General features: G+C 39.7%; 2 protein-coding genes across 4 annotated transcripts; one reads left to right on the top strand and one right to left on the bottom strand.

Annotated features, from left to right (window-relative positions):
- Positions 1-222: 222 nt before the first annotated feature.
- fbln7 (fibulin 7) lies at positions 223-17424 on the top strand. 2 transcript variants are annotated; one of them, XM_085181810.1, is made up of 8 exons: positions 223-402; positions 2574-2736; positions 5608-5784; positions 7545-7670; positions 7785-7922; positions 8390-8527; positions 8927-9065; positions 12545-17424. In XM_085181810.1, exons 1-8 carry the CDS (start codon positions 223-225, stop codon positions 12915-12917), a joined length of 1434 nt encoding a protein of 477 aa, XP_085037936.1. In that variant the 3' UTR covers positions 12918-17424. The 2 variants fall into 2 exon arrangements, with proteins under 2 accessions (XP_085037936.1, XP_085037937.1); XM_085181811.1 differs by lacking the exon at positions 223-402 and adding an exon at positions 1005-1381.
- tmem87b (transmembrane protein 87B) lies at positions 16681-27835 on the bottom strand. 2 transcript variants are annotated; one of them, XM_085181809.1, is made up of 19 exons: positions 27644-27835; positions 26739-26799; positions 26556-26647; positions 25629-25763; positions 25497-25535; positions 25235-25406; positions 24302-24363; positions 23782-23965; positions 23591-23690; positions 23384-23477; positions 22727-22798; positions 21093-21201; positions 20926-20984; positions 20717-20820; positions 20558-20631; positions 20373-20443; positions 18888-18940; positions 18769-18799; positions 16681-18484 (listed from the first exon to the last, which is right to left on the bottom strand). In XM_085181809.1, exons 1-19 carry the CDS (start codon positions 27791-27793, stop codon positions 18443-18445), a joined length of 1704 nt encoding a protein of 567 aa, XP_085037935.1. In that variant the 5' UTR covers positions 27794-27835; the 3' UTR covers positions 16681-18442. The 2 variants fall into 2 exon arrangements, with proteins under 2 accessions (XP_085037935.1, XP_085037934.1); XM_085181808.1 differs by lacking the exon at positions 22727-22798 and adding an exon at positions 23059-23141 and having other exon boundaries at positions 16682-18484; positions 21093-21190.

The raw sequence follows: 27835 nt of genomic DNA, 5'->3' as shown, positions 1-27835 counted from the left end.
GACGTTGGTTTGTGAGAGATGCTGGAAGATTTCAGACTGGAAAAGACTCACGGTGTTACATGTCTCGACAGAGACAGTAAACAGACACTCTCCTCTTTCATATCAATGACGTTTTAACTCTGTGAGCGCAGCTTGATACCCCGCTTTGCTAATGTCCCGTCGGTTGACAGCTGCCATGGTGAAATAGAGGAGACGGAGGGAGAAACAGACAGAAATGTAACCATGTTCGTTGATTTCAGCATCTTCATAGGCTTTCTCAACAGGGACATCATCTCAAAATGGCTTCTGAGTTCTGCAGCACATTCCTCGATTATGTATTCTCGGTGTTTTTATACTTCTGTCGGGATCTATCTAACATGGACACAGCAAACTCTGCCCGGCAATTGGTCAAAGCCAGCACGGGTAAGCAGAGCTGCCGTTCTTATTGGTTGAACGCAGTGTCGGTCACTTTCAACATCTGCAACAATGAAATGCATATCGCACTTCGCTTTCCCCTTTGTTTTCACTGCTGTCGCGTGTGTTATGCACTTATAACCATCATACCTTACGCTGATTAACAAAATTAAAACATCTGAAGATAAATATCTTTCGATTTATAAGCACAAACGCATTTCTTGTGTCGTTTAATATATTTTTTTTACGCGAACGGGCTCGCGTAGTGGGACTTCACGCACGTGTGCAGTCCCGTCATCAACCGGCAGATGTCACTTTAACTCTACAAATCGACCAGTAAAGACTAAAGAGTTTGCTCGTAGAGATGCGAGCCAGTAAACATACTGTGCGTCCGGTTATTATCGCCAGCAAACTCACAGAAGACTGGAAAAGTCACACGTTAAGTAAAAATATTAACCTAATAATGCTGATATTTGACAAACCCATTAGAAATATTCTGTTAATGGAATTATTATTCTGAAAAGGCTATTCATTATTAGGTTGTAGGAAAAATAATCTCTACGACGCTATAACTAACAATAAAACTATAATCGTGCAATTTGCCAATGCATAGATAATGTTGTATGATGGGATGAGAGAGGTAAAGAAAGAAAAGTGTTTGGCTGTGTCTCGGTGGGAGGGATTCCTGCTGCAGGAAGCCTAGGTGGCGTGCAGAGCTCAGAGGCGAAACTTTCCGAGACCCCAGATATAGAGACGCGGGCGCATCTCTGTCTCAGGCACCTGATGAGCATCTTCCACACGCTTCAAACGAGTAGACGGAACTTCTCCACTATTCTGGGGGTATCCGATCGACTAAAAGGAGAACAGCAATAGGAAACGGTAGCCTGTTAACTTGGCTGCAGTTTCTGAGATGGCACTGTCTTTCCGATGCAGGTGTTTGCTTTTGCTGTGTTTGACAGCCATCCACAGTGGTCATGGCACCGTTCAGGTAGGAGCAATTTACTTTACGCGCGTCCAGAAGTTTGCTGAGAATTTTATGCCTGAGAAAACTGGGTCAATAATCCCATCGCAAAATCTCATTGAATGCTGTAAAAATGTTCATACATCTTTCAGAAACAAAATGATTAGAATCTAATTTAACTATCCATACAATGACACCAAAATGTTGTTGTTTTCTTTTTTCCCCTTATTAGTTTGTGAGTGAGAAACGTGGGTTAGAAGGTTTTCGACCACCGTGTATTTTAGTGTAATATTAAATCTACTTCGTGTTTTTTAATTGGGGAAAAAAATCAGTTGAATCTTCTCATGTCTTGTCAGCTGGTGGCATTTCCCCTGTTTTCTGCCCGAGGCACATAACGGAGCAGGGGCCAGTCTTAATGCTGCACAGGTCCGAGCTCTGTACACCATGCATTTCAATGTATTGAACCTTGTTGTTATTGTACGAAGCCCTGTGAATTCCAGTGCAGGAATTTAAGGTATGCTGCCCAGAGGTGTTCCAATGTAAGCATGTGATTAATAAACCCTCCTGAAAGGATTAGCGGCACTTTCTGTGGGGAACTTTGTAATGGCTTGACAAGTGTTCCCTCCAAAGTAACAGCCTGTGGCACCCATGCTATTTTGAGTCTGCCCATTCGGGATTATCCAATGAGCATGTGCCTTCCTACCGCCATGCAAAATATACAGAGGAACAGCATTTTGGACTTAGGTCCCACTGACATCTGCCACACAGCTTTAGCCCAGCTGTGTCTTTCTCTAGAGTTGTGTTATAAGAGTGAAAAGGGGTGAGGGAGAGTGCTGTGAGGTATAAGTGAATATATTCTAGTAGAAAGCAATAGTTTTGGGTGAAATAAAATGTAGTTTGGCGCTTATCATCAGGTATAGTAAAAATATCTCAAATAAATGTTTTCATAGTGTTGCATAACATATTTTAGTATCAGTGAAAATGTGACTATAATAACTGTTTGTCCACCAATAACATGGGTTTAATCTAAATTACTTCATTCTCCACAGCTGCACAATAATGTTTATTCATCACTCAGGTATTACGTTTTATAACCTTACGTTTTATAACTGAAGTAACCTTTCATCCTGCCCTCAGTTTTTGCTGGCAAGTCATTGGATTTCGAAATGTTTTTCCAGGAGTCTTTATTCTGCTCACAGTCTTCATTCGTTATTAACAGACATGCATGGATAAGCACCAGGTGGTTGGGGTGCTTCGTCAGATGGAGAAGTTTCTGAAAGGCCAGGAGATGCGGTTTAACGAGGGGCTCAGGATCATGAAGTCAAAACTGGCAGCGCTTCAGAACTCTGTCTCCAAGTTACCTCAAGCAGACCAGTCGTCTGGTGAGTGATAAACAGGAACCGTGCTATCAGAATTAGCAGAATCATCATCATAACATTTAGACATAGAAGAAAAAAAGCACCATAAATCATAACGTTAACAATGGCTCAGCCAAAGTCAAGTGATTCAGCTGGACATGGCAATGCAGGGACCTCTTATTGGAGTAGTTAAGTGGAATTTAACCAACGAATATTCGTAATTACAAATGTGTTTTTTGTTCTATCATAGACAAAAATTAAATATAAATAAAAAATATGTATAAATACATACCTACTAATATTTTTTTTAACTGTCCCTTAGCGAATTGCACTACAACCAGATGCTTTTGACCAGCAGTAAGCTTCTGGAATTATTCCGGCTGGATATTTGACCACTCTTCTTGGCAGAAGTGGTACAGCTAATTTAAATTGGTTGGTTTCCTGGCATGGACCCGATTTTTAAACACAGTCCACAAATTTTCAATAAGGTTGAGGTCAGAACTTGAAAAGGACATTGCAGAGGCTCACTGTTAGCCTGCTATCCATTTCAAACCCAGTTTTGATGTGTTTAGGATCATGGGTTTGGGAATACCTAATTCTGTCCAAGTTTCTGCTGGGTAGCTGTTAATTTGAGGTGAAGTTGAAGAATTTGGAGGTATTCCTCCTTCTCCGTTAACATGTACCAGTGCCACTAGCACCAAAACAGGCCCAAAGCATGATGCTACCACCACCATGCTTGACAGTTGTTACAGTGTTCTCAGTTTTGAAAGGCTCAACATTACTCCTTCAAACACACTTATTGTCATTGTGGCCAAATAGTTCAATCTTTCTCTCGTTGGACCATAAAGCGTTTCTCCAGAAGGCATTTGTTTTGTCCATGTGGCCAGCTACCAATTTCACTTGAGTTTGAATGTGTCAATTGTGGAGCAGGGGTTTCTTTGTTGGGCGGAACATCTCATTCCGCAGCAGTGTAAACTGGCTTCACTGAGGACACTGATGCTGGTGTTCTAGTTGTTTTCAGTTCATGGCAGGGCCTTGGTGGGTTGTTCCTAAACATCCTAACCAATTTCTGAGTTGTAGCGCTTGGGTTTTCTGCAGTTTCTCTCAGCATTACACAGTCTGACCTAAGGGTTTGTTGACATGTTCAATCTTGGTAAGATTGTGGAATTGTATTAACACATAGCTGAATGGTCCAAACCAGCGAACTGCCAAAACCTCTGCTTTTATAGAGGTGGTCACACATGGTGTTGATCAGTTAATCAGTACATCTGATTGGCTGATCAAATATCCTCTTAAATCCCATGGTAGCAGTAATGGTGTACATAGTTTTTCATAGGGCTTCACAGTCCTGTGAAACCTTTCTTTTTCACCTGACGGCCTCCTCTGGATATGCTGCATGCAGTGCCATCTGTACATGGATTGCAATTGTTTATATCTCTTGTTGAGGAATTGCTTGTAAATGAAGTAGACTGAACCAAATCTGAGACATATACATTTGTGTTCAGTAAACAAATTACCAGTCTCAACACTGACTAAAATCAGGAGCCAGATATTAAAATTATGGACTTAGAAATTGATTAAAATCAGACTCAAAACAGATTTAATAAAACTTGCGTTTCTTTCTTCTTCTTTTTTTCTTTTCTTTTCTTTCTTTCTTTCTTTTTTTTTTTTTTTTACCAACTATTGCACATCTATTATGCTTCAAAATTAACATACCTGATAAATGACTGTTTAAACCACAGGAAAGATGTCCAAATGCCCCACCAGCCACTTAAACACAGAGTACGGTATGTGGTTGGTTACTATAAGTAGGGCAGCATTTATCCCGTAATGCCACTAAAGTCCTTTAATTTGCATGTCATGCTGTATAAAGTTTCATATGCATGCATGATATGACTGCTGTTGTTATGTTTTTTGTTTTGTTTATAATTCAGCGGCGCACTTTTATGTTAAAGTCAGGAGAAAATTCCAGAGTATCAAATTTCAAACATTTTAGAAAGTTTGTTTTCTTTAACTTGATTTTCCTCTTGAGTGAGTGACAGTGGGGAGCCAGACATACTTTCTTGTATTATGGAATTATACTTTTCCTCTAGCACTTCAAGGCCATCTCAGTTACAGCACTGGGTACTTGACAGGGGAAGTGGATTTGTGGAATTGTGTTATTTGGCAACAGACACTGACACCAATTTGCTAGTGATGGACCAGCGCAGTTCATAGCTCTGTGAAGAATACTTGGCAGGACAGAAAGAAGCTGTTTTGCATTTACAGCAGTAAAGGTTCAGCAAAATAAAAAAGGAAGGAAGGAATATCACAACACCAGCTTTAAATGCTTAGACTGAGATAAAAACCAAAAAATGTCAAATTTTGGATTGAGTTAACATCACCACTGAGTTATGCCTATGTGCTATATCACACAGAAACTGATCAGATAACAGCACAATGGGGGGAAAACTAGCTGTTGTAATAATACAATCATTATCTGTACACAACTCAGTCTGACCAAGTGTGACTTAGAAACTGAAATGTTTTCAGTTTAGGAACAAAAAGAAAATGAAACAGTTTTCCAACAATTCCTCAAGTTTTAAGAAGAACATAAATCTCATTAAAAGTTAAAAATGTAATCCATTCCTACGATTATGTAATGTAATTATATACTATTAGGGTATTATACATCATAGGATAACATCTGAGTGCTGGTACACTTCTGACTCATAAAAATGGCTGTTCCTTCGCCCGATGACTGTAAATGAGGCATTGAACAATCTTTTCCCATGAAGTTTCTGCACTGCCCAGAGACACGTGTATATCCTCAGGCAGAGAATGCCAGAAGATGTTGGAAGGCTTACTCCACATGTGACCAGCCTTCCTCTTGTTCCCTTTCTCTTCCTCCCACAGCACCCACCACCTGCCCCTCCCTGGAAGCCCCTGCTCATGGAACCAAGTTCGGGTCAAAGTATTTTGTTGACCACGAGGTCCATTTCACTTGTTCCCCGGGCTACCGCCTTGTGGGTTCTGCGACACGAGTTTGCCGGGAAAATGGCACCTGGACCGGCGCCGACGTAACCTGTAAAGGTGAGCTTCGCTTTCACTATAGACTTTTAAGATTAGAAGATATTTATTACCCACAAATTCCCAGTTAGACCAGTTTCAGGTGCAGAATGCCATCGCGGTTCAGCTAAAGGATGTTTTTATCTTTCTTCCATATAAAAACATCAGTTCCCATTTGTGTTTTATTTGCTTTATTATTCACTGTTGAGCAAAAATGTCCATAAAAATCTATTTAGGGTGACCCTGTTTTAGCATTGTTTGAATGACTGGCTGAAAAGGACATCAGCTCAGAAAGCAAACAGCACAATGGAGTTCCTCGTACACATAGATAACAGGCAAAGAAAAGAGCCATTCTTCAGAGTGTGTGGAGCTCCTCGGCATGCTGAATGAAGCGCTCGTTAAAATGGCATTAAATGTCTCTGAACACAGAAAAACACCTGTACTACATTCCACTGTGGGTCCATTTCCCCGCAGGCTTCTACCCATCATTGCCAGACAGCACTGGTGTGGCTACTGTAAGTTGACACCCCCACCCCTCGCTCATGTTTCCTCGGTTCTTCAACAGTAGCCCCACTGCACCGGGTTAAGTCCAGTCATTATACTCACACTATGGTCTGATTGCGCAGAAGTATGCCAAGCATGCTCTTGATAGCCCTTTCAGCCTGCACCGGTTGCTCTCCTCCAGAAATTCCAAGTGGCACATTTGAACATGTGCGTACGTTTATTGACAGTCATGGTTAAAATAACACAAGAGTGCCCGACTCTGCACAGTATTATCCCAGTTCGTGCTATTCAGTCCAGCGTATTTGATGGCTAAAAATACTCATACCAAAAAATTGATCTTGATAGAGTTTGAAAGTCTTTAAAGTTAAGAAGAGTTTAAAAATATCTAGCACGGTGCATTGGGCCTTTTCATGTTACGGTCCTGTGGTTGCTCCTGGGCAAGCCAAATAAAAATTAGAGGAACTGGTTGTTATCCTGTATACTGTGGCCTCAGTGCTGAGGTTCAAAGAGCACAGTCTGCTTCAAAATGTGTACATCTGTAAAACTCTCGGAGCCAACTAGACTTCATAAGGCACTACATGCCAATCTTCCACTTGTGTCCTAATTTTAAGAGACAGAGCAAATTGTGGTGCTGTCACAACGCCACAATCAATGCCATCCTGCTAACTCTGTCAAACATATGCACAATATCCTTTAGTATTTATTACTTTATTGACATCACACCGAGTCAGAGTAACACATCCACTTGTTTTGACATCATACAGGTTCAAGACTACATTTAAACTGCTGGGACGTTTTTGAAGCATCCTCAGCTTTTAGCTCAGCATGCACAGTGGTGCAGGGGTTAGCACCATCTCCTACTCTGGGTTTCATCCACCAGAGTTTGTAGTTTGGATCCCTGGCTACTCCAACTTCTGTGCAGAGACAAGCATGTTAGGTTCAAAATTAGCCAATCTTAATTGATGTTTCTCTATGTAAGCCTTGTAAGAGAATGATTTCCTGTCCAGGGTGTACAGTACCTGATCTCATGTTTATTGACAACTGGGACAGGCTCCAATCACACCCCTTGATTTTCATATAATTGGCCATTTCTGACACTGATATAGTCTTACTCACAATCAGAGGCATTCGCAGCAGTACCAGTTTGAGCATGTTTCGATGAAGCCACGGAAACATTTGTAAAGGATTTTCTCCATGAAAATGATCAGAGGCTAGTGAAGATGTTGCACATTTCTCAACACGTTGACTGTAGTTAATTTAATACTCTCCTATATCCGCAGATGTAAGCGAATGTGCAAGTAATCCCTGCCAGAATGGAGGTACCTGTGTGGAAGGGGTCAACCAGTACAAATGCACTTGCCCCCAAAACTGGAGTGGCTCCCACTGCCAGCACCAAACGCAGACAGGTCAGTACCACGGAAGGAATGTCTGAGTCCCTTGGTTTGTTTGTGTTAGCATGTCACTCGGGACTTTACCCTAGGTGGCATTACGATTTCATAATTTATTTTTTTCTTTCGCAGCGCCCCCCGAGTGGAGTGTCATGAACGATCCAGCGTTCAGCCGGAGACCTCGCTGTGCCCAAGTGAACCAAGCCCAGCACTGCAGCTGCGATGCGGGCTTTCACATGAGTGGCACCTCTGACAATAGTATCTGTCAGGGTGAGCTGTAATTATGTGCTATCTTAATTGATCCCTGTTGGGAAATTCTCTTTTTCTCCACCTCATAGGGAGGTAAGGTCAGCCGCAGAGCCGTTCCCTTGAGCTGCTGACCTGCTCTACGATATCTCCGTGGGGCATAAAGAGATGTTGTATGGAATTTACTGATGAAAATACCACAAAGTACCTGAATCCTTCACTCCTCTGGTGATTAATACAGTTGCAAATGAGAGTAATCTGTAGAGCCAGTCTGTGACAAACAAAATAATCCTCTTGAGAGGTCACGAGCTGATTAGCATCTCTTTAGGTCTTAGTTACCCTCATCGAGCCATATCAAATATACTGTTACCTATGTTCCAAATAGGTCCTCCCATCTGAGTTACTTTTGCAGGCACATTTCTTTGACCTTGTTATATGATGCATGTTTTAAAGTCAGTGTGTACATGCATTTATTTTCTGTTTATTGACAGATGTAAATGAGTGTGAAGTGTACCGGCTGGACCAAGGAGGGAAACTGTGCATCCACGAGTGTGTAAATGTCCCAGGCTCGTACCACTGCGCTTGCCCCAGCGGTTACAAGTTGCTTCTAGATGGGCGGAGCTGTGAGGGTGAGTGACAAGGGGGAACGCAGGACAAAGGCTTATTCACAGGGCCCTGGCTGCAGATCTCACTGGATAAGTAGCTCAGATAGGAATACCTGTGATTTAGAAGGATACGGAGCAGCAGAGATTTTAGTTTTTCTGTAGAATTGTTTGTCAGCGTCGCTACTTTTATTGTTACCCCTGAAGGTAACCGTGCTTTCCAAAGGAATGAATGACCTCACCCCTTCCCAGTAGAAGGGATATTTAGGACATTTCTGGTAGTCAAACTTTAAAAAAACAAAAAACCCCAATAAATAGTAGAGCACCCCCTGCTCACACCGTGGTAACCAGGAAGCAGGGTGTCAGCCTGGCAAGCTTCTCTCCCTGCTTCTCATTCTTACATGCCTTTGCTGTTTTGGCCTCCAGATGTGGATGAATGTTTAAGCCAACAGCACAACTGTAGCCGAGGGACAACTTGTATCAACATGGGAGGAGGCTTTCAGTGCGTCAATCCAGAGTGTCCCCACTCTCACGGCGACATCAGCTACGTCAAGACATCTGCCTTGTAAGTAGATGTATCCTAATGTGAACCACTAGTCTTCTTTGTTTTTTCAGTGACTAGTTAAAAAAAAAAAAACATCTGTCACATCTTAGCGAGAACAGCCATCTTTCAAATGACTCCTTGGGAACTAAATCAGACCCAACTGTTGAACACTATGGGCTTTTGAACAGGAAGAATACCAAAAGTAAACTTTCGTGTAGCTTTGTTTAGGTGTGTCAGTAGCCGTGCATGCACAGCAGGATGTCAAAATACACAAAAAGAAGGTCTGTTATTGACAACTACACTTGAGAAATGCCTTACAGCCTCTGAGTTTAATACAGTCCAGGACCTGTTTGCCATTGGTAGAAATAACATTACATTTCTATGGTAACTGCTGAGGTCTGGCAACACAGACACATCACTAACAGCCAAGTTAAAAAACAGTTTGGGAACATGAATTAAAGGCTGCCCGTGAGACGGATACGAAGCCTGTTCACAGTTTACCAGCCAACCTCCTGGTCCAACTTTGACTTTCTGTACTTGCTGTAGTCCCAGTGAGCGAAACATCTGGATGCATTCACTCAGATTTACCCATAGACTGTATAGAGAAGAAGCACATAGCCACTGTGATGTCAGTCTGTGGAATATGGGCTTTTAGAGACAGATTTACTAAACACAAACTGATTTTCTAACTTTTGTGAGGCATAATCTACTCCTAATTGGGCCGATATTTAACACAAAGAAGTGTGTCTTATTTCTTGCACTTATTTTTCAATATTGAAATGTACTGTCTATGTTTAGAGAACAGGGCAACTTTTGTAGATCACCCCTAAAACTAACCACGCCTATGAGCGCTATTTGGGGATTGCGTCAGATGCTATTTTGCCCCATTTAGTAAAGCCGATCTTAAGGGCTTTAAATTCTAAGGGTGGGTCTGGCTGAGTACTGAAGGATACTGTACACTCATATGGAAGGGTTGTGTCCATTACATTTTACTTATTTTACTCTAAATGAGACCAAAGTTTCCCAAATAACCAGAAGACTGGGTTAAATAAGATGTGAAAATAGTAATGGAGACCATCAGGAAAAATGGTTACTGAGTTAATAAATGAAAAGAGTATTATATTCTTTTAATTTGAAACCATGCGATCCTACTTACTTTTGCAACCAAATGAGTCATCGCCCTGGTGGCCATTAAAAAGAAGCACGTTTAATGCACTTCCACACACTGGATTTCACTTTTCAGACCTGGAAACATCCATCTTTTATGTCTTGTCTCTGGTTTCAATAATCTGGTGAAAGGATTTACTGCTGTAATAATGCACTTGTTTTCCCACGTACTACTTTTTGCGAGTGATGAATTCCCTTGTGACATAGAAAATGCACACTCAGCAGAACTGCACCATTTTTTTCCCTTTTTCTTTGGAGCCACGTAGGATGTCAATATGTTTTATTTGCCAGCCATCAGCAAGCTGCTTCATTTAAGTGCATGAAACAAAGCTCTGTTTGCTTCTACTGAACCATCAGTGTGGTGAAATAGTGCTCTGGTGCCAGCAAACCTGAAGGAGAAATGTTTGAGGAAAATACTTGTAACAAGAGAGAAAAGAAAAGATTCGAGTGAATGGGTAGTTGTGACCCAGTTCCTTTCTACGTGCTCATGTTCACCACATTTTAGGTTCGTGAAAGATTGAATTCAGTGTAAGTGCAGATGTTAGCGTGCATATTAAATCCACGTTATTGTTGCTAGGTCCCACAGCGCAATGAATAGCGGAAATAGACACTCATAGCTCCAACAACTGATAAGACAGCTTCTGCAAATTTTTAGATAATATAACAAAATGTTGGAAAATACAGTGCAAAAATATTGAGCCACCCTTCATTTCTTTATATTTTGGTAGGAAAATGGGAAAATAGGTGGAGGGACTTCTGGGGACATGTGCAAGCAAACATGGAAATACAGCTTGAATAAGCTTGAAAGTCAATATTTGGTATGAGCAGCTTTATTCTTCAACACAATCTGAACTCTCTTAGATAAGCTTTCTTGTCATTTCTTTAAGTAGTCTTCAGCCATAGTTCTCCAGACTTCTTGAACAACTTTCAAATTTCCTGTCACGATGATTCCACACTGCTTCAGTAATATTAAGGTCCAGGCTCTGGGGAGGCCAATCTAAGACTCTATGCTTCACTTTTTTTCTATCCAGGTTTGCTTTTGCCGCATTGGCAGTGTGTTTGGTGTTATCCGGTCGTTAAGTCTGACGTCACTAGCCGTGTCTGGGCCTAAACTCCGCTGCAGGAGTTTAGTCCCATATATCAAACGATCACTATGGCATTACTGAGAGTTGAAAAACTATCTAAAGTCTTTCATCTTTAATAAAATGATCAGTGTTCTGCTCTACCAGGTGTAACAATTGAGTTTAACATCCAGGCATCCATTAAAACTGAATTTATGACATTTAACGGAGTTAGAAGTTAGCAGGAAGTTAGCTCGTTAGCTTCTATCTAAATACAATATAGCATATCCTGACTGCTGGGTTTTGGAAACAAATTAAAACGTACAGCTCTGTTATCACTTCCAACATAAATGAAGACAGAAAACTAAACAGCAGTGACGTTTGTAGGGTTACTGAAGTTTGCATGCTGAAAAATTAAGCTGTTACATGATGTACAGATGGTATGGCATGGTGGATCAAAATCTGACCTTCATTTTTTTCTCCAACAAGATCTCCAACAGCACTGGCTGAAATGCTGATGATTTGGGCTAAATCATTGTCAAATTTGGATTCATCACTCCAAAAGACCTGTTTCCACAGATTTGTAACACAGTTTTTGTGTAATTAAGCATGAGTTTGCCTTTTCCCCCCTTTCCCTTCCTTAAGAATGGCTTCTTGTCAGCCATCCTTACACTGATACCAATGACTGTATATTTTCTACAGTCATTGACTAATCTCAATAAACTGAAAATCCAGGTACATTTCTCAGATCTCGTGTCAGGTCTTTGTTGGATTTTTTCCCATTTCTTAAGGAACCAGCTTTCATATACTGTAAATCTAGGTTTTTAAGGTCTGTCCCTTCTTGTCCATTTTCCTCAGATTTTTTAAGAACTCTACAAACACCACACTGGGATATGCCAAAACTTCAGCTCTTTGGGAATCACCTAGCTGGTGCAAAAATACTATGTTATGCCTGCCAGACTGCGTTATCTTTGGCATAATTTGGAGATGCAGCTAAAGAAATGGTTTGTGACAGGCTGCTAGGGTGACAGGGCAGCTAAAGATTTAAAATGGTCTCTTTGCTAAGTTGCCTGTTATGTGTAGACACAACACTTAGTTGGGAGTTAGGAGCCTTTTTATGCTTGGTCAGGTACAAGGACTGGACTGAAATGGAGTAAACATGCAGCCAATGTCTAGAGAAAAACATTGAAATGAGTATATGTATGTGTGTTTCACTTCTCCACAGCACTTTGCCCAGTAATTCTTAATATTTACTGTATTTCCTTCCTGCAGTCAGTGTGAGAGAAACCCCTGCCCCATGGACAGCCGTTCCTGCCACCTGGCCCCGAAGACTGTGTCCTTTCACTACCTGTCTCTGCCCTCCAACCTGAAGACTCCCGCCACGCTTTTCCGCATGGCGACCGCTGCCGCCCCCGGCCGCGCCGGCCCGGACAGCCTGCGTTTCGGCATAGTGGGCGGAAACTCACGCAGTATCTTTGTTATGCAGCGCTCAGACAGACAGACTGGTGAGCTGATACTGGTCCAGCAGCTGCGCGGGCCACAGGAGATCAGCGTTGACGTGGACATGTCCGAGTACAGCGACCGCACCTTTCAGGCCAAGCATGTGGCCCGGGTCCACATTCTGGTTTCACCTTACAATTTCTGAGCAAAGGAGGAAGATAAAGAGACTGAAAACTGTAAGAAGTTTCCTTCAACCTATTTCAAAAATCAGTTTGTCTGAATTAGCAGTCACAGCCCAAATTACCAAAAGAGTGAGAAGGCGACAAAGCTCCAAAGATTAATGGAGAATTATAATGTAGCTGCATCTTTAGATAGTATCAGTATGCCTATGATTGACAATACTTGGCTCAGTGCATTTACATTTATAAGATCTTGCTAAATAACAGCATAATGAATGCAGAATGAGGGATCCATTGCTTTCTGTATGGCCACTATAGTTAATGTTTGTGTAGCTCAGGCCGCAGATTTAATGCACTGCCTTTGCTTAACTGATGATAAATCCCTTTTTGACATTAGTGCTCCTATGGCTCTAATTTATTGGCGATAATTGTTGCTGTTTTTTGAGTTTTTTACAATATAGGAAACAGTATGCCACATGTTTATCTTCAATCATATACTGTATATTGGGTTTTTTTTACTAGCTTGCTTTGTTTACCTTTTGTAAGGGAGATTTTTAAGCAGTAGCTGCAGTGCTGTACCTGGTCTGTTTCCCCTGTTTCTCATAACCTGTATGTTACCCAGAGGTATTCTCATTATACTCCAAATCAATGATGATTTGTCAACCTTGCCAATGTAATACATAGTTTATCTGGAATTTTAATTGCCTCGGCATAACTGCAATAAAATCAGTCCAACGTTTCAGTATTTGTTAGGACTACCTCGCTTGATCCTGAGCAGAGTGCTTTTAAATGGCCTTGCAAATGTCCTTGTTTTCATTCAACAACCATTGTGGGGGGATTTTAATCACTGAAAGGCAAACCCATACATAGCTGAAAAATGAAGCTTGGATGGCTATAAAACGCTTTCTGAATGAAGAGATGAAAGATTCGAGAAGAAGAATGTGTGTTCAATAACATAACCCCTGCAGCAGAAGTTCACAGGCAGTACACATCATACAAGTATTTCCAACATGTCTTAGAAACAAAGGAAGTCTCATAGTGTTTTTATTTGACTTTAGTAGAAGCAACAGCAACTGTCACATCTTCAAAATGCATCTCAGTGTGTCTATTTGATAAAGGAAAAGCAAAACAAAAAAGATTAATGCTTACCACATGTGTTCTCTTAACTTCTCCTGTCCTCCTCTTATGTCTGCATCCAGGGGGTTTACATCGCAATAAAAGGGGCCAAAAAGAGCTAGGCTACATGCTTCGAGGCAGGAGTGGATAGTGAGACTCAAAACACATGCCTCAATGATACGCACTGCTCTGAAAATGACAATGCGCCTTAATAGCTGGCGTAATTTCCTTTGGTAATGTACCAGGAGCTCTTACATTGCAGCCTTTGTTTCAGTGTGGAGCTCAGGCTGTTTGATGTTTATACGTTTCATCCATTCTCCGGCAGAGGGATATTGCCAGAGACAGCTGGAGAGCACTGAGCTACAAGCCATTTTCAGGAGAGTAATATCAAAAATGTACAGAAGGGGACGGTCCCCGGGGCAGACAGAATGGAGAGTTCATTCATATAGTCACAGAAAAAAAAGGTTGACTTTAGTTCTCTGTGGTTCTTCCTCCCATCACCCCTAACTTGTCACAGCAGATGGCAGACACTCCCTGAGCCTCGTTCTGCTGCAGGTTTCTTCCTGATAAAAGGACGTTTTTCCTTCTCACTGTCACCAAAGCACTTGGGTCATCTGATTGTTAGGGTTTTCTCTGCATTACTGTAGGGTCTTTAACTTACAATACAAAGTGCCTTGAAGCAACTGTTGCTGTGAATTGGCACTATATAAACAAAATTAATTCTCGCAATGACCACTTTACTAGCAGTCATCTCTGTAAATGATGGATGGCTTAATGGACATTAAACATTAAATGTTAATAGTGGATCAGTCCATAGAGGTGTTTTGCTCTACTTTTTTTTTTTTAACAGGTTAGCTGAAATGTCACTTGTGTCACCTGCACCATCTTTCATTTGGGGAGTAAATCTATAACTTACAATCACGGTAAAAAGGAAATATACCCTCTTTCAATTCTAAGGTTTTACGTATGAGGGTATAATGAAAATAAACTGGTCCTTAGCAGGTACATTCTCAGATGAACAACCTCAGATGAACTACAGAAAAATATGACATATTACACTTTCATTATTTATTTAACAAAAAATAAACTGGAACACAGATCCGTGTATGAAAAACTAAACAAAGTCTTACTGTTCAAATATGAATTAAGAAGGTAAGAAAGAAGCAGGTGCTGGAAATCAACTAGACTCGATTAACTGATCATCAGCAAGTGTGAGCACCTCCATTAAAATGTCAGCTTTGGCAGTTTGCAGGTCTGGAGCATTCAGGCGTTTGTTAACGTGATGCCAAGGATGAAAGACATCACCTAGATCTTAAACAAACAATTGTAGGTGCCCATCAATCATGGAAGGGTTATAAGGCAATTTCCAAACAAAGCCTTTCATTATACAGTGAGAAACATCACTCACAAGTAGAACACATTCAGCTGTGCCAAGACAGCAGCCAAACTTCACAGGAGAGGTGATCCCAGGATATTTACCCTAAGTTCAGACTGTGCACTGATCAGAGACATTTGAGAAACTCCAAGCCCTGAGCTACATCTCAGATTCTACAGTCCTCGGTTAGCATGCTAAATCTTTAATTTCATGACAGTACAATTAGAAAAAGACTGAACAAAATATATAAATTTTGCAAGAATTACCAGGAGAAAGTCTCTTCTTTCTAAATGGAACATGTCAACAGAGTTAAGGTTTGCAAAGTCGGATCAAAAACAGCTTATCAGGACAAACATTTCACACCAATTGTTATGCACTGTGGGGAAGGAGTGATGATTTTTTAAGCCACAGGACCAGGGCACCTTGCAGTCATTGACTCAACTATGAACTCACTTGTATACCAGAGTATTCTGGAGTCAAACGCGAACCTTTCTGTCCGACAGCTAAAACGCAGCTCTAACTAGGTTGTGCAACAGCACAATGATTCCAAGCACAGAAGCAAATCTCCACCAGGACGGCTGAAAAAGAATCAAAATGCTGCAAACCTCATGAACTGAAGTTAGCAGGCATTCATAAGCAATGTTGTAAAAAAGAATGAAACTTCCAGTTATTGCTGCTATAGTGGTTCTACAAGCTACTGAATCATGGGCTATAGTTTTTTTTATACACCCTGCTTCTACATTTTATCTTAATTTTTGCTAAATCAACAGTGACAGAGTATTTCATGTTTTGTAGTTCATCTGATGGTGTATTTAAAATGTATTTATATTTCAGACCATTTTAACTACATGAAACCTTAGAACTGAAAAAGTGTGCACTTTCTATCACGTCTGTCTGTATGTGTATGTGCAAACTGAAGATCCCTGTGCTTTTTCTGACTTGAACATAGAGAACAGTGTTAAAATAATTTAGACAGAAAACATAACAGGGTTATAGAAGTGATGTAATGCTGTCAGTGACAGTTATTTTGGCTGTTCCCTTGCACCTGGCTGTTAATATGATGAGGACATGCTCTATTTGTCCCTGGTTTTACTCGCTGGAGTTGAGGTGCATGTTGTTTGAAACCCAAACAATCTACCAAAGAAGCAGTAGCACCTACAGCAGACTTATCGCTTTCCTTTTTAAGACCTGTTAAAAGAGAAATGTATCTATTTAAACACGTACTCACTGTTCCTCTTTAATAACACACTTTCAAAACAGCCTAGAAAAAACATTTTATATGATGCAACAAATTCACAGAAATTGTAAAATTGAATCCTTTAATTGCCAAACACTGAAAGTCATAGATCAGAAAACAATATCCCAAATTTAAATCTGATTTGATCCAAGTGTATGTACTTCTTGAAAAGTAAGTGAGAAGAAAACCCCTGGTTTGAAGAGTTCAAGTTCAGTTATACTTAATACCCATTAAAAGAAAAAAAAAAAAAAAAGAAAAAAAAGAAGAAAAAAGCGAGGCATATTATCCAGACATCTCCCCACCTGTGGAATTATGAAATAACAGGAATAAGCCAAAAGCCATCTGTACAAATAATCAAAGGTCCACTGCAGGTGTCTGCAGGTTTATATAACCGAAGGCTCGCTTGCCCTCATAAGCACAATTATTCCAGGTTTACAGGCAATACAAAAGGGACAAAAAAGGAACGGTGACAATATAAATCCAATGAGGTGGTCAGTGTGTGCATAATTCAGCTGCTGTGTTATAATGGGGATGGCCTAGAAAGACAAAAATACAAATCCTGCTGTTACATCTACTCGACACAGCACGCACACACTAAGACGACAGTGCTCCAACTTCAAAATGACGCTGCCAAAATCAGGCCAGGCATTTTCAAAAAATATATATAGTACACCAATATATTAAGACCAGAACATAAAAGAACACAAATGTTATTAAGGTGTCTGTGAAGCCAATAAGATGATTTTACCGGCAAAGAAGGCAAACGTTAAGATAGTGCAAATCCAAATAACCAAACAAAGAAAAAGGGTGGGAAAAAATGGAAGCACACATTGTAAACATGAAGGATTTCAGGACAAACACTTTAACAACATATAAGTCCACTTGAAACACAAATAAATAATGAAATCACTTAGTTTCATAGAAGCATATACGCAGCATACTGCTTCCCATTCAAAAGATAGAACCTGCCCACCCACACCTGTACAGTAGAATCAAAATATGACACTAAACCCTAATTTTCCACTATTGTCATAACTCACAACTAACTCAAATTATTCAAAGGACTTGCTTGTGCGTCATCTCTCACACTCATTCATAAGGACTTCGTATGTCTGCTAGTTTCAGTTTAAGACATCAACAGTTTTCATACATACTGTTCTCAATTAATGGAAGCTACTAGGGCCTCATACAAGAACCACATGTAGGCACGGTATTGATCTTAAAAAGTGCATATGAACAAATTTATTTAATCTTTATCTTTATCTTTAACTTTAAATAATCCACTTACCCAATATATTTTCTTGCTTCTGGCTTATAATAGCTCACGTATTTCCTTCTCAGTTAATTGTTGAAAAAAGCTTTGTGTCTTTTCTTTAAAATATAATTATCTGACTTCTTAAACCTCACTAATAATACACTAGATGTTCTCAGGAAGACTTAACATATATTTGCGTGTATGTTAATGTATGAGGCCCATTGTAAAACAAATGTGTTTAAACATTGCAAAAATAAATACAGCTCTGGAGGAAAAACATGAAACTGTTCTCTTTGGAAAAAGTGATTATATGAGGGAAATGGTGAGCCAGGTGTTCAGTCAAAAAAACGTAGGTTTTCCTCTGGTAGAGTCCTTAAGAAGCTGACAGGAATCAGCCAAGGTCCCCCTAAAACTGTGGCTTGCACCACCTTGTGAGGTAGCGGCCATTCAGGAGGATCCCATGAAAATGGCACTCCACCACCATCCAAACGTTGTAAAACCCTGTTACACAGTCAGGTACAGCTGCCGTTTTCCTTCCTTGTCAGCAGATGGTTGGAAACACTGTGCTTCATTCCAGCTTTGACATTTCATACTTGGTTGTCATGATTTCCTGAGAAACAATAGGCACTCGATATAAACTAGACATTTTCAGACAGTAATCCCCTGAAAAAAAACATGCTTTTGTACATTATCATTTTGCTGAGCCTCACCTTTCTTACCAACCGCTCCTATGCCTGTCAAGCACCTCATTCAACTATATTTCTCCAAATTCATAGCACATTTCAAACAGTGGGCCCTTTATTTCAACTACAGGGTCTATATATCTGGACTAACACATCTCTGGTTAAAAAAAAAAAGTAAATCATTTTTTGTACAAATCCATGTTGTTCATACCTCATCTGAGTCGAGCAGCATTGGTAGAGCTCTATTGTGATATAAAAGGATAAAAAGAACCTCTTAGAACACACACTGTGAGTGAAAAGACCTTTGAAAAGGTTTCACTGGATACTTACACATCAGTTAGAGAGGTAGGAATATTATCCTCGACCCATTTCAAGTCTTCATCCTGCACAAAGTTAAACAAAGTAAATGTAAAGTGAATCTGACGCTACTGACCTGCAAGAAAGTAACTGTTTTTGGTCAGTTTCGCCTGTTTAGCATATCAGCCAGCTCCCATCTAAACCACTTTAACTCACTAACCCGGATCCCTCCACTATCAGACCACAGGGAAATAAAGGGGTTCTTTAGACTCTCAGATTAAATGGGTGACAAGTAAAGGGAGCCCAGTAAGCTGTATAAATTAAATCCCCCATACAGAAGCAACCCAAACAGTGGAGACCAATTCATCAAGCCGAACCTCATCTCATAAATGCCATATCAATGTATGACCAAAATCACTATGGTATTTTGATCAGACAGTATATGTACAGCCACTGATGATATCAATACAATATTTTCATAAGGCAGCTGTTAAAGCTGACCTTTTAAAGCAAAAACAGAAGCCTAATAAAGCACCAAATTATCACCAAAAAGACAAAAATATTATATGAAAAGCATTGCCAACCAAACAAGCCAGCCTTATGGCTCAAGTATAATCAGATTTTAAATAAACATGAAAGAAAATTTAGGAGAAAAAAATTACACCAAATGAAACTACAAGATATTGAGCATGCCATTAACCAAAATTAGTTCTGGGACAGGTGGGACATTTAGGACTGTGCTATTTTTATGTCTGAAATCATGAATGTAAACTGGTTTTCTACTGCTAAATTCACATATGTTTATTTACTAAGATTCTGAACAGTTGTTTCTTTATAACATGTATACAGATATGTTTTTCTTGTATTCTTACATGCATATATCTTGGATTTTTTTCCTTTTATATTTTATACCTTTACATTTAGATTTACCAATTTACAGTGTGACAGTACGATTTTATAATCTTCAAATTCCTATTAAGATCTGAACAGAACATTTGATCCCTGACAGGTGAGGCTGAAGCCGAGATGAACTTCCTGCAAATCTTTCAATAAGGTAAGGAACACCGATTTTACCTAGTTCAGTTCTATAAATTCCAAATTTCATTAAATTAAACAATATCTTAAAAATACAACTCTCCTAGGAGACGGAGCATAAAAACATCCCACAAACAGTGGATGACCTGGACACACACATATACATAACGTACGCTAATTTATTGAGAATACTCAGTGATTTTGTGTTATTTTATTCTTCTTTCTATTTTTGTTTCTTTAGTTTATTAAAAATTGGATTTTAATGCTCTGGGAGTATTGTTTTAAGATACCATGGCGCCAATAACAAAGCACTTTTAAATGGAGATGAATTGAAATAAAATACTGCCCTCTGCAGGCCCTCTGCAAATGTGACATTTGGCCAGCTGCATTTCCTCAGAGGTAGGTATTCTTATTAAATGTGCTTAAAGTTGAATGAAACATAGTTATTTAACCAATTACCAAAAACTTGTCTGTGTTACTTACTGGGTTTGTTTCTGCAGGCTTCACTGTACCATTTGTCTCATTTTTAGTCGCTCTCAACTTTATACCATCAGCTGCCAATAAGAAAAGAAAAAAAATACTAAGGAGAAAACATTTTTAAAAAGTAAAAATAGACTGAGATTTGCAGTTTTCTGGTTACAAGTAATGCCCTCATGATCTAACTGTACCAAGGTTTGTAGATGCGATAAACTCCTCAATCTCCTCATCATCAGAGTCATCTATGAGAGGTGTGAAAGCGTACCTGTGGATATTGAAATTAAAAGTTTTAAATGCATGCCCAGTTTAGTTTATGTTGATGAATTGAAGTGTCTTAATAAATTACTTGCCTTTGGTTGTTTGCAGATGGTCTCCATAAGAACATTATGACAAGCAGAATGACAGAGAACAGGAACCTCCAGAAAGCATCTTCTACCCACAACTCAATCCAATCCTTCACACAAAAAACATGCTGTTTTCAATAAAATGTCAACATTAAACATTCATTAAAAAAAAAAGAAAAATGCTATTATTGCTCAGTAATCCAAACCACACTCACAGACTGGCATTCTACTAATCGCAATTTTTTTGCCGTCCAACCCATGAAAATGATGGAAGCTGAGGGTGTAGAGGGCAAGGTGTGAAACTCTTTGGCATGTCGATGAAAATACAAATAACTGGAAATCATCCACGCTGGTGCAGTGAAAATGTAGCTGCAGGACTTACCAATGACAGCAAATATTAATGTGTTTGTAAAGTGCCTGTAGAGTGACAGCTTGACAGGGTTTCTCCTCAGTTTCAGAGTCTTGATGGTTTGTGCCAAGCTGACAAAAATGTTAGTGGCAGTCAAGGTAAACACATGGCAGCCATTACACAGAAACTGTACAAATACACCCCGCATTAGATAATATTGATTACATGCTGCAATCACATGCAGTTCCGCCAGTGGAGTACACCTGGATGCTAATATGACGTAAGCACAGGAAAGGTTGTGATAACGTGTGAGATTTTGCCTCTGCTTAAAAAAGCCTATTAATCATCATTGTTGTAAAAGATCTTTAAGCACAAAGACGTGGAAGAGGATGTTAACAGTTTTAATGTGCCTGGATTTTAGCAGCCAGTTTACAAAGAGTCAAGTTGTTTATTTATTTATGAAGGTGTCTAATGTTTTGACAGATCTGCAATTTTGGTGGGCTTTTTCTCTTTCCCCATTTACAGTTTATCAGTTGTTTCACATAAAAACAAAAATGTAACACCATACTATACCATTAATTTTCCAAAAACCTTTATAGACCCATATAAAAATAATCTCTATAACTCATAACTCCCGTTCATTGAGAAATTTGTATTTCTTGGCTGCAATGTTTGAGCAGTGGGTATATATGTTCCACTCAATAACAATGTTCAGGGTGACAGGGTGGGACTCTAAAACTTGTTCAGCCCCAACAAAACAACACAAAAGTTTAATGCACTTTAGTTCAAAAATCATTAAAAATAGCTGATCTATATCACCTGTTTAAATACTGCAAGACTTATATGCATGCTACTGCTGACCATGTAACATATCCAATAACCACCAAAGGAGAGAAAACATGCCACAGGTTATGTCATGGATGTTTTTTAGGATCTGTGAACTGCCCTGGAAAAGATCAAGTGTGCAACGTAGCACCGATGTCGTGTCTTATGATAGAGGCAATCCTAAACTAACTTCTTTCTCTGACTGCTTTGTTCTCACTAAAGCTTAAATTATGGTCCAGCAGTGGTAACATGTTGACAGTCTGCTGGTAGTCCGTGGTCAGCCTTTCTAATTGCAGCGAGTGTCTCTTGTCAACAAAGGCAGTGCACAAAGGACACTCCACGACTGGTCTGTGGGCTACTCTTGTGTTTACAAAGAGCACTCAAGGAGTTATGACAAATGATTTTATTCTATCCCCCACACTAGTTGCACCCATGCTGATATAATCTTTAAACAGGACAATCTGGAAAGTCTGGTGGACGGGCATGCAGAAATCAATCATTTCTACCAATGTAGACTGAGACTGTTGAAAAATGTAAATAATACAAACTGTCATTAATTATGCAAGGAAAGCAGCAGTAAAGATTTAGAAGAAGTTAAATCATCGACCAGAAAACAATGCATTGCTACAAATCTCACCACAGAATGAATGATTCAAGCAGGGCTGTTTCAACTGAGACCCAAGATGTCTTTGTGTGAAGCTGTATTTCAGCTGCTAATGATCTGGTGAAGGAACAGGATAGAGGGAGACCACAATTTCCTGATCTAATATTGGTTCATGTGTAGGAAGTGAGGAGCAGAGGAGAACCACACGAGGAAAGGCTGTAGGTGCACAAAAGGATATCCACCAGCATAAAGAAGAGTCAAGCAGAGCCAGGGGAATGTTGGCCAGCAGAGCCAAGTCAGAGTCTTTTGCCTAGAAGGGATAACAGAGCAGGAGCAGAGGACACAAGGAAGAGGAGAAAGATGTGAAGGGGGGGAAAAAAATCACAGATAGGAAAGCAGCACTGCAACTGAAACATAAAACCATCCACCCAAGTGCAAAGGGGAAAATAAATAATCCAACCAACAAGCCAAGAACATTCAAAATCACTCAAATACACCAACAAACGTGTCCATTTTCTTATGTTAGGACACTCCAGTTACTATTGATATTTGTGCTGGTGAGGAATACACTGGAAGGATATGAACCAGATGGCGCAGGAGTCAAACATAGCCAGAACAATTGCTGTGATGAGAGCGCGGCCATTGTCTCGACCCTTGATATTTGGTGCGCAACAAGAAAATACAGAAATTGTGACGACAAGTTTACTTCATTAAAAAATACAGCATGAAACAAATTACAATGTTAACTGTACGAGTTCAGCTCATATCTTTGGTAAAATAAACAATTTAAATGTATGACTTTAAACCTTTTAAATTTCTAATTGCTAAATGTTATTATTGACGTTTGCAAAGGCTATTCTGACTTAAATCAAAGTAATCAAAGATCACAACTCACCCCTGTAATCCTCAGGACACCCTCAATGCTAGCAAAGGCCAAGTAGAGGATGCCAAGCCCAACTACTCTGTGCATCACTGTCCCCAATCGAGGTCTAAAAGAAAAACAACCCCCCCAAAAATGGTGGGGTTTTTTCCCCATTTTGTTTAACTTAAGGAGGGGTTTCAATTATTCTACAAGTTGCTGTGTGTATAGATTTTAACATACTTCACGATGCCATAGCCAAGGCTGACGATAATGACGAGCAAACGAGCCAGAGTCCTCTTGAGGGCAGAGACCAACTCAGCAAAGATCAGCAAACCTGGAGCTAAAGTAAAGTAAATATGTTGAAATAAATACAACTTACTGTCTGACATGAGAGAAGAAGAGAACCCTTGTGACCGTCTATAAACACTCACAGGCGGAGCCGACAGTATTGGTGTTTTCGTATTCGGCGCAGAAGACGGCCTTCTCCACCATGCCGAGGAATATGACCCCTGCTATCCAAAACTGGATCCTTAGGAGATCTTTCCAGTAGCAGGCCGCCCAGAGAAACCACAACAGGGCGTACAGGATGTACACGACGCACATCACCATGTAGAACTGCAAACAGACACTCAGGGATTAGCCTTTAAAGCCTGTCAATCTTAAAAACAAATGATTGAAAATCACATTTAATAAAATGGTTGTAGGAGTTTAACAGCTAAAGCTGCATGTTTTCTTGCAGTTTGCCTAAACTGTCATCTTAATATAAGACTACATCTAATAACTGAGTATATAATGAGTTAATTTAAAACACACACAAGCACAAAAGAGTCTTATCATTCCAGTGGAGACAGCAAATAATTAAGGGAACATATTATTAATGGGAGTATAGTTAGCAAGTGGCCAATAAATCACAGAAACTGCAATCACTTATTTCTAAAGTCATCTACTTACAATCATGAGAGGCCATTCTGTGACAGAAATGTAGCCGTGGCTGCCCTTCATTACCACATTAACTGCAAAAACAAAATCCAGACATTAGACTAATGATGCAAGACACTTTTCCCAAGCATATTAAACAGACAAAAGGCAAGTTTTCATTATGATCTAAATTCTGATTGCACAATGTAGCGGCTCAGTCTTCAGCCTGGTTGCTTTAAAGCTTCACTTTCCCTGTGCACTTATGTTTGCCAATGGGAATAACATTTCCCAGGAAAATTATGTCAGTGCAGTCAAAACAGGACAAGTGCCTTCGTCTCACTCTGTGGCTATCTGCAGTTTTCTCCAGGTAGCACAAATGACACAAAGAAAAACAAGAAGAGAGACTGTAGAAACTCTAGCAAACAAAAGAAAGAGCCCTGCTGCATGAAAAAGGAAAAAAAGACGGAGCGCGATAGAAAGTAAAACTAAAACACATATGAACCTCTCCATAGAAAAGGCTCCAGGATATGAGATCAAAATCCGGCATTCACCTGGGATTACGTCAACTGCCACTTTAAGAATTTGTTTGATCCTGAAATCTGACACTTCAGTGTCGGCTAAAAAGCTCTGCGTGTATGAGATAGGAGGGCGACTGAATTAATGCAGTTTAAAAAAGCAAAGGTAAAAAAAATGTAAATGCTTTTTACTATAAGCTGCATTCACACAGTCACACACATTCATACAAGCACTATATTCTGTACCTAAGCACTTTCTAAAATTCACACACTCCAATGGATGTATCGGGGGCAACTCGGCCTTCACTGTCTTGCCCAAAGATACTATGACATGTAGGCTTGAGCAGCCAGAGAACTGATCCACCGGCCCTCTGACAGGTAGATGACCCACTCTACCCAAGCTGCCCACAATTACAAGCTGCTCATATTTAGTATTTTTAAAAAGTCTCACCTGTTAAACTCCAGTTGGCTTCTGGTTTACTAGACTCAATCTTAACGACTAGCAGGTAAGGGCCATCCTTCCAAGTGGTGGCTATGACGTGGTCTCTGATTTTCACACTGCTGTTCTTTGTAGCACTGCTGGTGTCATACTCCTCGGCAATCCATTTTATGTCATTTTTATCCTGCAGGATTAAAGGAACCCAGCATTTATTACTTATGAAAACATATGTAATAATTAACCTTAAAATCAAAGATCATTTGCGGGTTCTTACTTCAAACACAGAGGACACATGTGGATCTGCCTTTGCTTTCTGAAAAGAAACACAGTTGCAGGATGTTGAAGAATTAAAAACAACAACATTGTTAAGAATACGGCTGTGGTGACACCAACATAGCAAACCCACTTTGAGCATCGGGAAGGAGTGCGGCCCATTGCTACATACAATGGGACCGTGTTTGTGTTCGATGTGCTCCCCTGGTACCATTGGGTTTGGATCCAGATTCTTCCTAGGTATCAGGCCTGGCCTCTTATACATCTCCTACAGACAAAGACGGTCACAATTCACCAATCAGAAACAAGCAAGGCACCAGACAGACCAGTGCACCACTCAAATAATGGTGAGGATTTAATCACTTTCATGCATCCTGAAGCTGTCCCATCCTTAAACTGTTCTGGGACACTGTTCACAGTACACTGGGGGAGATTCTGTGCCACAATATTGATTTCACAGATTTAAAATTACCCAAATGTTATAGATATTTACTAAAAAAAAAAAAAAAAGCTTATGGGGGCAAATTAGACTATAACAATGCATTGGCTTTGCAAAGAATCTCCCATTATGGGGCTATGGATGGCTATAAGTAAAGATATTGAGTGTACAGGATTGACCGACAGTTTAAGAAACTATAATTAATTCATATAGTGCTTTACACAGAGCGCTATACAACAATTAAAATATAACTAATATCAACAGAGAAACATGTTTATACAGATTAAAGACTATGAAAATGTAAAATGTAGTGCATTCTGGGAAAAATCGAAAACATACATTGCACTGCAGTGTTGACCCATTTTGTTTTCCGTTGATGTTTTGACTATGACAGCCCATACCCCCATTTTTGGGGGGGTTTGTTTAGTGTACTTTGTTTTCTGTATCACATGGAATTTTTTAAGTAAATATTTAGTGCTGCATGTCTTGAAAATTTGAAGGAGTCCCCTTTTATTCTGCATGTATACAAATACGTTTTAAAAAAAGATAATTAAAATAAAGTTAAAAAAAGAAACTATCAACTCAACGCAGATGGTATGACAGGAAGCATTTTTTGCTTACTTCAATATTGTTGTATTCGTTGTGACAGGGGTAGTATTTCAAAAGCCAGTGAATAGTGATGTTCACCTCCTCAGGACAGTCAAATGGCCAGACTGAAACATGAAGACGTGATGACGTAACACAAAAAACAGGAAGCACTTTGCGTAACAGGTTATGAGTCATTTTTTTAAAATCATGACTTACCTTTTAGTTCAACATCAGTGTCTTTATACATTGATTTCCTTAACAGCAATGCTCTTGAGGTCTACGGAGTAATACATTTATTTATTATTATTTTTCATACTGATCGATTTAGTTAGGCAAACTAACTGATCATTGGTACTCTTTTGATCTCTCGGATCCAAACAAGCTGGACTCTGTGTCTTTGTAAAGTGGAAAAAGAACCAAAAACGTATATTATAATATAAAAATATTATTAATATAAGAAATATTAACCATAAGTGTGTTTTTCTAGCTGTCTGACCTGTCACCAGTTCAGAATGAACCTGCAAATGCAGGTTTTACTGCTACTGGATAGAGGATAACAAAGTGGAAACTGAAACGTCTTAGCGTGTAAATTATTGATTATTGAGCTGTACACGTCTCTGTGGGCTAACTGTAGGAGCTGTGCCTTATCATCAATAAACAAAAAGAGGGAGTGAACTGTACAAGCACCTGACTGAATATCGACTTTAAGAATGTTTTTATGATATGTTACAATGTGTGACATAACCTGAACACACACAACCTAAACTCGCAGGTTTTAGTCTAGAGACAGTGGCAGACAAAAAGAAAATAAGCTTTTGGGATTTTCACTTTAGTCTGTTAAACTATAACCAGTCAGCTAGTTGACTGCTACCCTTGAAGTACCTAATTATTATTAACCGTTCTCGGCATGGCTAACGGCCAATTAAACAAAACATTTCTCTGCTCTTTCGTTTATAAAGAGTGGCTAAGAAAGGCTAAAGAGATACCATTAGTGTGAGTTACAAGCTTGTCACCACATTCACAGCTGTCAGCGAGTTACCATAACAAGGATAATGTAGCTAACGCTAGCTAAGGGTCCTGCAGTTATCCAGAGTATTCAGCGTTTTTAGGAAGATACTCACATTAACAACAGTTATTGTCCAGAGCCCTGACTCTGGCGCTGCAACAGCTCCATTGATAATGTTCAGTATAATTACAGAAAACACCATCCACGGACAGTTAAGTCCTCTAGTCGGACAGCTCCACGTCCTCATCCCGACTGCAGCAGCCATATTCGTTACGTGTAGATTTTGCCACTTGCGCCGTGAACGCAA

The sequence above is a fragment of the Neolamprologus multifasciatus genome, chromosome 13, assembly GCF_963576455.1.
Source record: "Neolamprologus multifasciatus chromosome 13, fNeoMul1.2, whole genome shotgun sequence".
Taxonomy (NCBI): Eukaryota; Metazoa; Chordata; class Actinopteri; order Cichliformes; family Cichlidae; genus Neolamprologus; species Neolamprologus multifasciatus.
This window is presented reverse-complemented; position numbering and strand designations above follow the sequence as displayed.